General features: G+C 32.7%; 1 protein-coding gene across 2 annotated transcripts in view; it reads left to right on the forward strand.

Moving 5' to 3' along the window:
- PCNX1 (pecanex 1) overlaps positions 1-15,663 on the forward strand; it is a 157,501-nt gene that overhangs the window by 73,207 nt on the left and 68,631 nt on the right. For both annotated transcript variants that reach the window (XM_032482298.1, XM_032482299.1), the window contains one exon: positions 14,400-14,490. In XM_032482298.1, coding sequence (XP_032338189.1) covers positions 14,400-14,490 — 91 coding nt within the window. The remainder of the gene's footprint in view (positions 1-14,399; positions 14,491-15,663) is intronic.

Below are 15,663 nucleotides of genomic sequence, written 5' to 3' on the forward strand. Positions count from 1 at the left end.
CTGTTTCTCTGTACAGATCAACTTTCTTGTGCTCAGAATGCAGGTTAATAGTAATTTAAGTAAATATAATAAAGAAGATCTTTTTATTCAAAAATACACACTTGAAAATATTGTATTTGCTTACTGTGATCTTGTTTATCCATGTTATAACTGTCTTTCATTTATAAAGAGGATAATCCAGTTGACGCTTCGACTAGAAGGATATATGATGTAGGATGCCCAAATTAGGCATAATAAAATTTCATACACTATTTATTTATTGACCCTTTTCTCATTTTGTAAAACTCTTTAGCTATAGAGAGAATTAATAAGTATTAGATATGCATATTGATGAAAATAATCATCTTTAGCAAATCTTATAGAAAGTTGAAAATGGTCATCAGATATATTTATACATTAGAATGTATGGTGATTTCTAAATAAAGTGAGAAGTCAATAAAGCATTTTAATTTTAAAATGCTTTTGAGTTTATAATTTGAAGAGGCAAGAGAGTCTATAAAGAAGGTGTTCGAGAGCGTGAGGTAGACTTCAATTTTAGTTACTTGCTTTGACTGAAAATAGTGTTACTTTTTTAGTTGCAAATATATTCAGTAAATAGTATCTTGTTACTGACATTTCTCTTGGGTTAACCCAAAGTTCCTATGAACAGAGGACTTGTCAGTTTGTGAATGTAAATTATAGTCACTGTCACCATTGTCCATTGATGATATGGTAGTAGATTAGCTAAAATAAAAGGCTTAGTTTTGATCCATTTTGGATGTTTAAACTTAAGTCAAATCAAGAATAAATTGAAACAGTAGGTGATTTTCCTGTGTAAAGATTCTTAATGTGCTCAAAAACTTGCTAAGCAAGATTTAATTATAAAGTTCTGTCCTGAAGCCACATGCAGATTATTGAGACTAATATACATGTCAACTATCTCAATAGTTCTGAGGATAAAAAGCCTCTTCTGATTGGAGGTGACTTTAGCATCTACTGGTGAATATTCAGGATATTCTCTTGACATTTGGATTTTATTTTTCGTGTTAACTGCCTTCTAATAGTTTGTTCTTGGCCATGTGGTAGTTGAAAGCTGCCAAATTGAATGCTTAATAATAATTAGCACAAGACACAAAATCAGTGGACAGTGTGTATCTGTTTGTTTCATGGCATGTAGGGTTGGCCACAGAAGATTCTAAAAATGAACTACAGCTGAACTTGTAGGAATTGGTAGAGACACTGATTTTTATAATATAGCCCACTAGAATATTTTTGTTGCATAGTTTAATTATCTATGTGATGTTAATTAGCAGAAGTAAGATAATTTTGTGTGAATGAATTTGGGTACTGTATATGCAAATATGTTAAAGTTAGCCATGATATTCCATGAAAGTGTAGAGTACAAAGGATTGCTTCCTTCCAAATTTAGTTTCTTGAATTGAAAATTTTAAATGTGAAATTTTTACATGTGGGAGTGTATACTATATTTATACTACTTTTTTAATTGAAATATAATCAATTTACAATGTTGTGTTAATTTCTGGTGTACAGCATAGTGATTTATTTATATAGATGTATTCCTTTTCGTTATAGGCCATTACAAGGTATTGAATATAGTTTCCTATGCTATACAGTAGAACCTTGTTGTTTATCTATTTTATATGTAGTCATTAGTATCTAGAAATCCTGAACTCCCAATTTATCCCTCCCCACCCTCTTTCTCCCTTGGTAACCACAAGTTTGTTTTCTATGTCTGAGAATCTGTCTTTGTTTTGGTTTTTTTGTTTGTTTGTTTTTTTAAGATTCCACGTATAAGTGATATCATATGATATTTTTCTTTCTCTTTTTGGCTTACTTAACTTAGTATGATGATCTCCAGGTTCATCCATGCTGCTGCACATGGCATTGTTTTAGTCTTTTTTATCACTGATTAGTATTCCATTGTGTGTGTATATATATATATATGTATATATATACCACAACTTCTTTATCCAGTCATCTACCCATGGACATTTAGGTTGCCTCCATATCTTAGCTATTGTAAATAGTGCTGCTATGAACATTGGGGTGCATGTATCTTTTGGAATTAGAGTTTCTCCAGACATATGCCCTAAGTGGGATTGCTGGATCACATGGTAAGTCTATTTTTAGTTTTCTTGAGGAATCTGCATACTGTTTTCCATAACGGCTACACCAAATGACATTCCCACCAACAGTGTAGGAAGGTTCTCTTTTCTCTGCATCCTCTCCAGCATTTATTGTTTGTGGACTTTTTAATGATGGCCATTCTGACTGGTGTGAGGTGATACCTCATAGTAGTTTTGATTTGCATTTCTCTAATAGTTAGTGATATTGAGCATTTTTTCATGTGCCTGTTGGCCATCTGAATGTCTTCTTTGGAGAAATGTCTGTTTAGGTCTTCTGCCCACTTTTGAATTGGGTTGGTTTTTTGTTAATGAGTTATATATGAGCTGTTTGTATATTTTAGAAATTAAGCCCTTGTCAGTCGCATTGTTTGCAAATGTTTTCTCCCATTTCGTAGGTTGTCTTTTTGTTTTGCTTATGGTTTCCTTTGCTGTGCAAAAAGCTTATAAGTTTAATTAGGTCCCATTTGTTTATTTTAGCTTTTATTTTTCTTGCCTGTGTGGACTGCCCTAGGAGAACAGTGCTACGGTTTATATCAGAGAATGTGTTGCCTGTGTTCTCTTCTGAGAGGTTTATGATGTCTTATATCATGTTTAAGTCTTTAAGCCACTTTGAAGGGTTTTTTTTGTGTATATATATATATTTTTATTGAAGTATACTCAGTTTACAATGTTGTGTCAATTTCTGGTGTACAGCACAATGCTTCAGTCATACGTGAACATACGTATATTTGTTTTCGTATTCTTTTTCACCATTAGTTACTACAAGATATCAAATATAGTTCCCTGTGCTATACAGCATGAACTTGTTGTTTATTCTATATATGTATCAGTTAGTATCTGCAAATCTCTAACTCCAAATTTATCCTCACTCCCCCAGTAACCACAAGTTTGTTCTCTATGTCTGAGAATCTGTTTCTGTTTTGCAAATAAGTTTGTTTGTCTCTTTTTTAGATTCCACATGTAAGTGATATCATATGGTATTTTTCTTTCTCTTTCTGGCTTACTTCACTTAGAGTCACATTCTCCAGGTCCATCCATGTTGCTGCAAATGGCATTATTTCATTATTTTTTATTGCTGAATAGTATTCCATTGTATAAATATACCACATCTTCTTTATCCAGTCATCTGTCCATGGACATTGAGGTTGCTTCCATGTCTTGGTTATTGTAAATAGTGCTGCTATGAACATTGGGGTGCGTGTATCTTTTGGAATTAAGGTTCCCTCTGGATGTATGCCCAGGAGCGGGATTGCTGAATCGTATGGTAAGTCTATTTTTAGTCTTTTGAGGAATCTCCATACTGTTTTTTCCATAATGGCTACACCAAACTACATTCCCACCGTCTCCAGCATTTATCATTGTGGACTTCTGAATGTTGTCCATTCTGACTGGTGTGAGGTGATACCTCATTGTATTTTTTATTTGGATTTCTCTGATAATTAATGATATTGAGCATTTTTTCATGTACCTGTTGGCCATTTGTAATTCTTCATTGGAGAGTTGCTTGTTTAGGTCTTCTGCCCATTTTTGGATTGGGTTGTTTTTTTTTTCCTATTAAATTGTATGAGCTATGTATATATTCTTGGATTTATTTTATTTTTGTGTATGGTGTGAGAGAGTGTTCTAATTTCATTAATCTACATGCTGCTGTCCAGTTTTCCCAACACCACTTATTGAAGAGACTGTCTTTTCTCCCTTGTATGTTCTTGCCTTCTTTGTCTAAGATTAATTGACCATAGGTGTATGGGTTTATTCTGGGCTCTCTGTTCTGATTCATTGATCCATGTATCTGTTTTTGTGCCAGTATATGCTTGAGTGCATATAAATGTTTGTATGTGTCTGCATATACACGTAGTAATTGTCTGTTTACTTTTAAAGTAAGCAGTAGCCTTTTTTGATTAAAGGAAACTTGCAGTCAGGCATTGTTTAATTCCAAGCCTAAGTTTTACTTAACTGTGTTTTCTACATTTTTACTTTGTGGTCATAATAGATAACCACATCCATTTTCTATATTAAACCCTGAGAATCCTTATTTTTCTGTTGCATTTTAACTAGCATTTCAAGATCACCAGGTGGCATTGGACATGGTGGAAAACTTCAGTGAAGATGGATGGTATATAAGAATCTTTTTAGTAGCTTATTCAGCAGAAGAGAGTGTGTTTTCATCATCTGTATTCAACTTGCATAGTTGTTCATCGTAATTAATTTTAATTTTAAGAACTGAGTTATAAGTATAACTTAGAACCTGGCTGGAAAAATTTGGATGGTTTCATTCCTTATTTATAGACTTCATTTCCATGCATACTTAGTTTAAAAAAATTGTAACAGATAAGTTTTGAAGTTAACATTTTGAGAAGGAAATTACTCTCAAAGAATTTCTTAAATCCTTCAGTGTAACATTTTCTTTTTTTAAAAACCACATCTTAAAGGTAAATTTTCTTGTAAAAAGAAACAGACTTTTGTTTAACTTACTTATTTGCAGTTGATTTCATATTATATTCCGAGTTAAACCGCAGTTATACTAAATAGAACAAGCTGTGGCTTAGTGCCCAGATAAGCCACACAAGAGACTCTGAAATCAGGTGCCTTAAAGCTTTATTTTATATCTGTTAAGCTTTTTCTGTAAAACTTGGTAATCACTTCTCAGTATTTATGTTCATCTGAGCTTCTGCTTGTAAATTAAGGCTAATAAATTGATGCAATCATGAACCATTCCATTATAGTTGATAGTTGAACTCTTAATGTGTAACACAACACCTCAGAGGAAATATTCTAAGTAAGATCAGATAAAACAGGAAAATTTACTTGTTTTTTTCTGCATATGAAATTAGTGGTGGTCAATGGTGAGGATATGTTGTGAAAAGTATATATAAAATTATTTTTGTGTGAAAAATAACAATACTGATATAGGTAAGAAATGAGGACAATAGAGTTTTATGTTTATTAAGACATAAATATAAAATATAGTAATACCATAGGTAGTGTTCCTCAGAATTTGACTTTCTTAATTTCATTAATGTATTAGAGGTTTAAAAAGTGATGAATGAATTGATTTTTCTAAGGTTTTCTTTTATTTCATTACTGTACATATATTTACAAAGAAGGTATTCTTTGAGATAATCCACTTTACTACAGAATTTATTAACTTGAAAATGTGGTCAGTTCTGGAAAGAGACTTGAAGGAAATATGACAGCACCCTATTGTCCTTCTCATTAAGCAGTTTATAGTAGCAATGCATTATTAAGCGGAAATAAATTTGGAGACTTTAAAATTTTTAACTTTAAAACACAGAGACTTAGATGACCTATAATGTTTTCAGTGATTTTTACCAGTTAGTATTTTACAAAAGATTATAGATATTATGGGCTACTCTGTAATCAGCTATGAGCTGGTTTACCTGGCTCAAACCAGGTTTGAGCTATGTCGTTAGGTACTTTTCCTCATTACTGTAAATACAAAGTCAAGATGCCTTTAAGGAACCTTGGAGTGTGTATTTTGGTCTCCTACATTACAGTAGATCATTTTCATTCATCTAAACAAAAAAGTTTATGTTCTTTTTTGCAACAACTTTGATCTTGTCCTTTATTGTTGTTTTTGAATATAAATTCTATTTTTTGTAACTTTTTGGGGGTAAGGGCCACTTAAAGTATATATAAATGAAAGTAAAATGTTTATTTTTTGTTGAAATAATAAAAATGCTTCATTAGAAGGAAGAAGTGTTAAGAGTTTAGGGGGATATATTCTATTTATACTTCTTAGTGTAAAAGATGGGAAAAGCACATTCTAGTTTTAACAAAAATGCAAGTAGAAATACTGGAAAATATAATGAAGAAAATTGAGTCGTTTATAATCTCATCACTCAGAGATAGTGACTATTAGCATTTTATAATTTTTTCCTTTCTTTTTTAATGTCCACATGTATATACTTTTCTAAAACAGAATTGGGATCATGTTGTATGACTTTTGCATGACTGTATGAGTTTTGCATCCTGTTTTTTCTACTTAGCACATTGGAACATTTACTTATATTCTTTAATTTGTTTTTAAGTGACTGCAAATATCACTGAGATCTATTTGAAAGATAGTATAGAATCATGGACTCTAGAGTGAAACTTCCTGGCTTCAAGTCCAGGCTCTACCATTTACTAGCTGGGTGACCTTTGACAAGTTATTTTCTCTCTTTGTGCCTCGGTTTTCTCATGTATCAAAGAGGGGGCAATAACAGTACTTAGTAATAGTACTAATACTAAATAGTAATAATAATAATAGGTTTTTGGTGTGGATTATATCTATTAAAATATCAAAGCAGTTAGAACAGTGCCTGGCAGTAGTAAGTCAATTACAAAAATAATAATAATTATTAACATTATTATTTGTTATAATTTATTTAATCAGTTAACTAACCCCATTGTTAGTCTTCAGGATGATTCCTGATATTTTCTGTTGTAATAAACACTCTGTTGAACATCCTTTACACGGATGTTTCTGTATGCTGTGATTATTTCCTTAGGGTAACCACAGTGAAATGGAATCATCTGTCAAGGGGAAACATTATTGGGACTTTGATGTATACTCTTAATTGCTTTATGAAAAGCTTGTACCAGTTTATACTTTATCTGGCAGGGTTTGGGAGTGTCTGTTTTATCCCCATAAGTATTAAAATTAAAAATAAACCTGGACACATTTTATTTTATCTACTTTAACCCTCACTTCCTAGAAATGCTTAGAAGTTTATCATTGTTGCTGTGGAAAGACTACTAGCATATTATTTTTTAAAGTTTTGGATGCCTGAACTTCTCTAGGAATGTTACTGATAATAACAGGGACTAGTTGAAATATCTAATTTGTTTCTTGCTAGTCTATATTGTAAAGATTGAAGCACTAGATTAATTGCTTTCTAATATTAACATTCTTAAGATTCTAAATTAAAGTTGATTAGTATGTGCATTAGTTAGAATATAGGTTAGAGTCTGTAATGGAGAGGCCTGCCCTCCCCCATCCCCCATCAGTGACTGAAATAAAGGAATTTACCTTCCTCTCATGACTGTCTGTTGGGAGCTGTCCCTAACAGACAGGTTGATTCTTTATCTTCCTGTATGGCTTCTCTGCCGGGGCCATAGGGACTGCTCCTCTCAAACAGGAAGGCAGGGGGAGGGGAGGAGACTAAAAACTGTGAAGGGCAGCTTGTGTGTCTTTCAGATTGTGACTTGGGAAATGTGTCTGTCACTTTCTCTTACCTTCCATGGGCTCATACGTAGTCACATGGCAACCTCTAGCTGCAAGAGGCTGAGAAATATCTCTAAGCAGATGGAGAGAGACTCAGCTGAAAATTCAGTAAGGTTAAGGTCCTATTTTTTAAAGGAATAGGAGAAGATGAATACTGGGGGTCAGTCATCAGTCTTTGCCACAGTAAGATAATAAACACTTCAAATCAGTAAGATAAAGATCAGTGAACTAGAGAAATTTAGAGTTCAAAGAAATACATGATACAAGTGGCTTGCAATTACGGGCAAACAGCTCAGCTTTGCTCATTTTTAAAATTGCAAATTAAAAACAGGATTATGATGTTTTTCAACTGTTGAATGTGTAGTTATGTCCACTGTTGGAAAGGGTATGGAGAAATAGACAACTAAAAGTTTGAACATTTTTGGAGGGCTGTTTAGAATGATAGACCAAAAAAATGCCTATATATTTTAACCCACAAGTTTCACAAACATGCAAAGATATATGTACATGGATATTCATTGGAGCATTGTTTGTAATTTAAAAAAAAATTTATAAACAATCTAAATGCCTGTTACTAGAGAGCCCCTGGTGTATTATTCATCAACATAATATAATTTTCAGAACTTGATATGTCTGTATTATTGACATGAAAAGTTAAGCTATTTAGTAAACAAAAGAAGTAAATTTTAGAAAGTGTGTATTAGGAGAATGAGCCATTTGTCTTGGGACAAAATGTAGGTAAAAGGGTTCAGAGGAACACAGAAACTGGTCTTGGCAGTGGCTGTCTCTGGGGAGTGGGGGAACTTTCTTCATTTTGTATATTTAGTTTTGAATCTTTTGATGCATCATATTTGAAAAATGAAACACAAAAATGAAACAACGAATGTCACTCACTCTCCAAAGCCTTGGTTGGTAACTTGTGGGAATTTCACTGACAGATGCTGTCTCATGCTCATCCTTCTACCTGACCAGTATTGTTTTCTTCTTTGTTTTTAAATCGATTTTATTGACATATAATTTAGACATGATAAATTACATCCATTTAATATGTACAATTTGGTGAGTTTTAATAGACGTGCACACATATGAAATATCACAATCAAGATACAGAAACATTTCCATCATTTCAAAAGATGGTGCCCCTGTTGCAGTCCATCCCTCCTCGGCTCCTGGCCATAGGCATCTACTACGTGCTTTATCATATTATGTTTTGCCCTCTTCCTAGAAGTTCATATAAATGCAGTCACACAATATGTGGCCTTTTGTGTTTAGTTTTGCACTTACCATGATGCTTCTGAGATTCATCATATTGTTGCATGTGTTAGCAATTTGTTCCTTGTTGTTGCTGAGTATTTCATTGTAGGAAATACTGTATGTTGTGTATCCATTCATCTGCCAATGGACAAAGTTTGTGGTGCTTCCACGCATTGGCTATTGTGAATAAAATGTCTAAATTATTTTCAAAAGTAGTTCTACATTCCCACCAGCATGTGTGAGAGTTCAGTTGTTCCCGTTCTTGCTGACATTTTCTGTTGTTGGCCTTTTAAATGTCAGTCCTAATGGGTGTGTAATGGTATCTCATTGTAGCTTAAATTTACGTTTCTCTTATGACTAAGAATGACAGGATCTTTTTTTTTTTTAACATTTTTATTGAGTTATAGTCATTTTACAATGTTGTGTCAAATTCCAGTGTAGAGCACAATTTTTCAGTTATGCATGAACATACATATATTCATTGTCACAATTTTTTTTTCACTGTGAGCTACCACAAGATCTTGTATATATTTCCCTGTGCTATACAATATAATCTTGTTTATCTATTCTACATTTTGAGATCCCAGTCTGTTCCTTCCCACTCCCCTACCCCTTGGCAACCACAAGTTTGTATTCTATGTCTATGAGTCTGTTTCTGTTTTGTATTTATGTTTTGTTTGTTTTTTTAGATTCCACATATGAGCGATCTCATACAGTATTTTTCTTTCTCACTTCACTTAGAATGACATGCTCCAGGAACATCCATGTTGCTGCAAATGGCGTTATGTTGTCGGTTTTTATGACTGAATAGTATTCCATTGTATAAATATACCACATCTTCTTTATCCAGACGAATGATAGGATCTTTTGACGTGTTTATTGGCTAGACATAGATCTTCTGTGAAGTGTGTCCCTGTCCTTTACTCACTTTTAAAATTGAGTTGTTTGTCTTATTATTGACATATAAGAGTTCTTTTGATATTTTAGATAAAACCAATTTGTCAGATATAAATTAGAAATATCTTCTCCCATTCTATGGCTTTTTGGGGGGGTGGTTTATCTGATCATTTGTAATTGTCAATTGTTACGGATTATTTTACCAAAAGATAAGGAGGACCTGTCCCTTTGAAAGTAATATGAGATGATGAAATTCTACCAGAATATGTAGTTGTACATTCACTTCTGGAAGGTTCGCCTGATCCAGGGATTAGACTTAACAGTGAATTAAGGCATGTTGTGTTAAGTCAGAACTGGAGAGCAGTGACCATAGTAGTACAATATATCAGTATATATATATCTCTTTCACTGTTACCAAGCAATAGAGTTATCTGTCTTTCCTTAATGAGTCCTCAAAAGCTCTCTTCTAAACCAACCTCTTTCTTTTCATGCCTGCCTTTTTTCTTATTCTTCTGTTTTAAAAACCTAGCACAGCATTGCACATTCTAGGAAGAAGGACTGGTTCTCAATATTGAAACTTTAAATTGTAAGTAGCACAGTGACTTATTTTCCATTTAGTACAAAAGTTAAAGAGGGTTTTAGAGGACTAAGGCTTTTGGTCTAGGGCAAGGTTTAGCTAACTGTGGCCTGGAGGCTAAATCCAGCTTGATGCTTGTTTTTGTAAATAAATATTTATGTTAACGTGCTTTATGTGACTGCTTTCACACTGTGATGGCCGACTTGAACTGCTGGAACAGAGACTGACCTACAAAGCCTAAAATACTTATTATCCGGTCTCTTACAGAAAAAGTTTGCTGACCCCGGTCTGGGGACCTAAAAGCAACAGTAAAATGAGTCGTTTCTGGGTGGAAACTCAGATTTCCTCAGAGACTTATAGACACCACCACCATTCGTGGTAATAAGGGGGTTGCTATCCAAGAAATTGGAACTTGTCAAAGCCTTCTCTCTTAAAAGTGTAATATATTCATTGAGAAGGCATTGTGAACACAGCACTCATCGCCATCAGAAAAAGGCACTTTCTGTAGGGTACTTAAGTTAGTCACATAGATGTATGTAGTCCCCCAGTAGTATTCTAGAAACACTTGTAGAGCTGCCTCCCTTGTATGTCTCTCTTTTTGCTCTTGCAGCCCCCCCTCCACCCTTGTCCTAAGAGTAATGCTAGAAAAATGAGAAGTAAGCAGTGTACCAGGGTTAGCTTGGAGAAAACAGAATGAACCGGGGTGAGGGACGGGTCTAAGGAAGGAAATCATCTAAGAAATTTGAGACCTTCTTTGTTGTTGATACTGGGAAGATGAGAAAAACCCTACGGATGATTTGACCTTCTAGTAACCACCGCTTTCTAAGATCACAAGTAAAATGAGAATGACATTAAGAATGCAATAAGAATTTCTTACAGTCTTCATTCATTTGGCTTTGTGCTATGTGGCAAGGGTTTTTATTGATAGGACTAATTAGAGAATCTCGTTAGTATCCTTGTCTTTTGTCAGTGTTTATTTTGAGCTTGTCTGATCTATCACTCATGGCTTGTAGGGAAGGATGTCAAGTGTCCTTTTTCTTTAAGTCACTATTCAGTTTACTCATATTCCTGTTGTTCAGCACATTTATTGACCTGTGGTTATTTGAAATTCTCCTACCTCAAAAAAATATGGTTTTGTGTAATTAAACTTAATTTTTGTAGATAATAGCAATCATTATTGAATATTCAGAACAGAAATACCAGGTACTTACCTTTTTTCTTTTATCTTAAGAGGTGCTATGTCATGGCCAATATCATTATTAAGTCTGAAATTTCAGTCTTATTTATTTTGTCAGAAATTAATGTTTTCTTTTAAAATCATGACAGAGCCCTACTATTAGATATATTAATTATGACCTGGGAGTTGAATTAGGATGAGATAGATGACTTAGTTTATAATCATAATTCATGTGAGGAGGACATGGTTCATTGATATGAAAGTTGAAAGTTCTTTCTTCCCAATTTATGTTTATTAGAAATAATTAATATTTAACTTGAAGTATTTTTCTTAATACCGAATATTCTATTAAAATAGGATTATTAATGAGGGCACATTTACTTACCAGTTTAATAAAGATTAACTGATTATGGTTTTACTCTCAAATGAAATATATGTAAAATTGCTATATATGAACAAGATTTGTACAAATTTAAGATATTCTTAATTTTTATAAACCGATAGCAATATTTACTTATTTTTGTTTTGGTTATTTTTGAAGATGTCTTTAGTATATTATTATATTTTATTAAAATGCTACAAAGTTTTTCACTGAAATTTTAAACACTTTTTGGTGTATTTTTTTTTTTCCTGAGCTATCTTCTGAATGAAATTTGTTACTTCTGAAGTGCTATCGGTTGCCAAACCAAAAGATACAAAGGGGGCATAGAATCTGTTCTTTTGATAGAGTTAAGTTGGGAAGACACCATGAAAACTTAATACAAAGTTAGTTTGTTCTGACATGTGCCATGTGTACTTTTAATGACACTGAACGTGTTTGTAAAGTTAGTAGGAAGACAAAAGCTTCTCAAGGGGGAAGAGAAAGGCATAGTTGGTATCATGCACTTTTGTTGAAATTATGGCTGCCCTTTTCTTAAACATGTTTTATGTCTTGTTTAAATTTCTAAATTTTATTACTTGTTAGTCATTGATTTGTATGCATTCCGAGTTACAGATTTATGTAATAATAAAACTACTCAATTTTTCTAGCTTTCTTTCTGTTTAAAAAGCTTTTGGGGGGGAGATTTTTTTTTTTATATAATGTACCTATTTTTATATTAGTTTTATACTAGACATCTATACATAAAAGACAACATAGTTGTATTAATGACTTGATCTTTTTACTGTTTCATTTGAAAATTACAAAGAGTTTTTAGTTGATTTCTATATCCAGTTGGATATAGATATTTGTTATTTTCAGTATCCCAAGAATAGGACTTATATTACTAAAAATCCCATGAAATGTAAATATGCAGAATATAGTCCAATAATTTAAACTCTATTGAATATAGAATTAACTTATTCCTAAAATACACACAAATTATGTGATATAAACACAAATGTTTATGCATTCCATTCTTACTGGACGTCACACACGGTTAACCAAGACCTCCCAGCTCTGTTACTCTGTGATTTAGTCATTTAATGTGGTTTTATAATTCTTTTGCATTTATGCAATCTGTGGTTTTGGTAAGATGTTTCTTTTTTTCTGTTAATGTAAATTTATTGTAGCACAGTTAGTCTTGGATTGTCCATGCTAAGTGAGGAAAGAGCATAGCATAAAAAGTTACCATTTAAAAAGAATTTTAAAACCTCAGTCAAGGCAGTATTTTAAGTTTTTTTTAATAAACAATTTCTGCAACCCACCCTATCTCAAAAAACTATATCATTTTATTTTAGTTGCATACTCTGGCTTCTGTTAGAGGTGTTAAGAGTGAATGACTCATGGCTAAAAGAGGGGTAAAAAGCAGAGTTTTTAGATAAGCAGCATGCTGAGTAATCCTCCCCTGAAAAACAGCAAGTAAGCTGAACATTTCATAGAATGCTTTTTTCCGCCTCTAATTTATTTCAAGAGTATATTCTTCTGACCAAAAAAAAAAAAAAAAAAAAAAAGGCTACTATAGAAAACACCAGAATAAGATAAAATGTTTTCACATTCTGCCTATGACCCATAGACAGTACTCAAATAATCCTATTTAATAAAGTACCTTTTCTGATTCTAGTCCTTTTAAAGACTGAAGTAATTGTTGAAATGTTCTGTGAACCCTTCGTTATATTAGTATATCATGGGGACCTTTTATTGTCATTTTTCAAGGATTTTACTTAAATAATTCTTATTGTATACTGTTTTCATTGTAGTCATGGAAGAGAAATCTTTTAGCCTTTGCCACCAAGTTGAAATTGTCTAGATTTCTCATATTTATAACCTCAGTAATTCTAGGTAGTAATAACAGAAAACTCATAAATACTCAAAAGGCAGCCTGGACTACATCCAAACAATCCTCATCTCATTGCCCTACTGGAGGTTTATATTCATTTATTTATGCTCCCTGCCCACCATTGATATGGTGAAGAATGCATTTCAGACAGTATTCAGATTTTTAAATTTCCATTATCAGAAATCATTTTATCTTATACGGTTCATTTTAAGAGAGGTTTTGTTTTTTAACCTATATTCCTTTGCAACCAGTAAAATTTCTAAACCTCTTATCAGTTTTGTAGAGATATTTGGCTGTAGCATAGGTGTTCCTAAATCTTTTCATAGAGTTCTTATAGAATCTTACAACTAGTAATCATTAAATAGAGTAATTTAATTATCACCAACATTACTCATTCACTGAACTTCCTTAAACCCATTTTGATACTTTTCATTTCTTAAAGGTAAAACAAAATAAAAAAACTCTGAAAGTCACACAAATTTGTTGTCTTGCAGTTTGAGCTATCTTAAAACTTAAGAAGTGTTCCAAATGGCCGCTCACCTTTTGTATGTAGTGGACAGGTGACCCTTAACACTAAATTTGTTCATATTATTACTTGACTTGAGAATGTGCTGGGAGGAGAAGAGGAGACTGCTATCACAAAACTGACTTAAATCACTTTTAATCCTTTGTTATATATGTTGACATTTGGCCCCCCTGTTTAGGGTTCCTTTTCAACTTATGTCATGCTGAATAACATGCAGCTCACTGTATTTTTAAATCTTTTGGAAAAAGAAGATTATAATACATTTTCTTGAATTGTAATAAGTTTAAAATTAGTGTTTCATGAAGGAAAATTTCTGAGTATTCTAATGGCTTTTTAAAAAAATCATTTATTTGCTAGGTAAGTTCTCTTCTACGCTTTATGAGACTGGTGGCTGTGATATGTCACTTGTGAATTTTGAACCAGCAGCAAGAAGAGCATCCAATATCTGGTATGTGTGAAGTCATATTCGGAGAGTCTATGTACTTGTGTATAATTGCTGTGCTTAAAGTTCTAAAGCCTTGAGATAGAAGAGTTAATTTGAAAGCATTTGTTTATATTGGCTTAAATAAATTGTCTTTATACTTTTGTCTCCAAAGAATTAAAGTAGAATTTTTTGGTATAGAAAAAAAAGAAAGCTTATTATTCTTAAAACAAAAGCTATTATATATTTAAAAAATTAATTGAAAATTTCCTGTAGTCTCAAAGTGGGACAGAGGTTTCCCACAATTTCAAATTTAACTCTCTCTCTCTCTCGCTCCATATATATATATATACACACACACACACACACACACACATATATATAGTATGAAGAAAAACTTATTAGAAAAATATTTACACAACTAAGTTCAAACCCATCAGATCTTTTTCTTTGTGTAATATCAAACTTTTTTTAAATTTATGTGAGGGGCTTGGTCAAGTGTCTTTTTAAATGATCATCTTTCATTTTGTTTTAAAATTTGTTTACCAGCTCTAAGAAGGAGGAGTTTCTTAAAATATGGGTCATATGATACATTCTTTTCTCTCCTTCCCTTAGTAAGGAATTACATAAGATAACAGGTTAGGAGAAAAGCAAGTAAGAAATAGAAATCTTGATCATATAACATAAGCAGTTACAGTTTAATATGTGTTAAAATTTTTTCTGAAATTTGTACTTACTCATCTATTCTAGTTGCTGCATTGAAATCTATTGTTGATTGATTGGTTTTTTTTTTTTTCCCACGAGGGTCATTTGATTCTTATTTTAAGACTTCCTTTTAATAATGGGACACACCTATTTAAATGCTGCACATCTATGGGCAGCATTCACTGAGTTATTTCAGTTCTAAGGGGCCATTTATAGCAGTAGGCTCTTGTGGTCACTTAGCATGCTGAAAAGATAGAACATTTAGAAAGCTACACTCTTTAAACTCTGTTAGTCCAGTTTCAGAATTCACCCCCTCAAAAATGATTGAATTGGAGCGTTTAGATGATTTTGTACCAGTGGAAGCAGGAGGAGGAGGAGCAATGGGAGCACTTATTATTATGTTCAGTATAATTCAGGGTACAAACAGTTCCTAACACCATAAATGTGGTAAGGTCTCAAGCTTTGACATCTAAACTTGACTGAGTTGTGGAAACT

Source organism: Camelus ferus, chromosome 6 (genome assembly GCF_009834535.1).
Source record: "Camelus ferus isolate YT-003-E chromosome 6, BCGSAC_Cfer_1.0, whole genome shotgun sequence".
Taxonomy (NCBI): Eukaryota; Metazoa; Chordata; class Mammalia; order Artiodactyla; family Camelidae; genus Camelus; species Camelus ferus.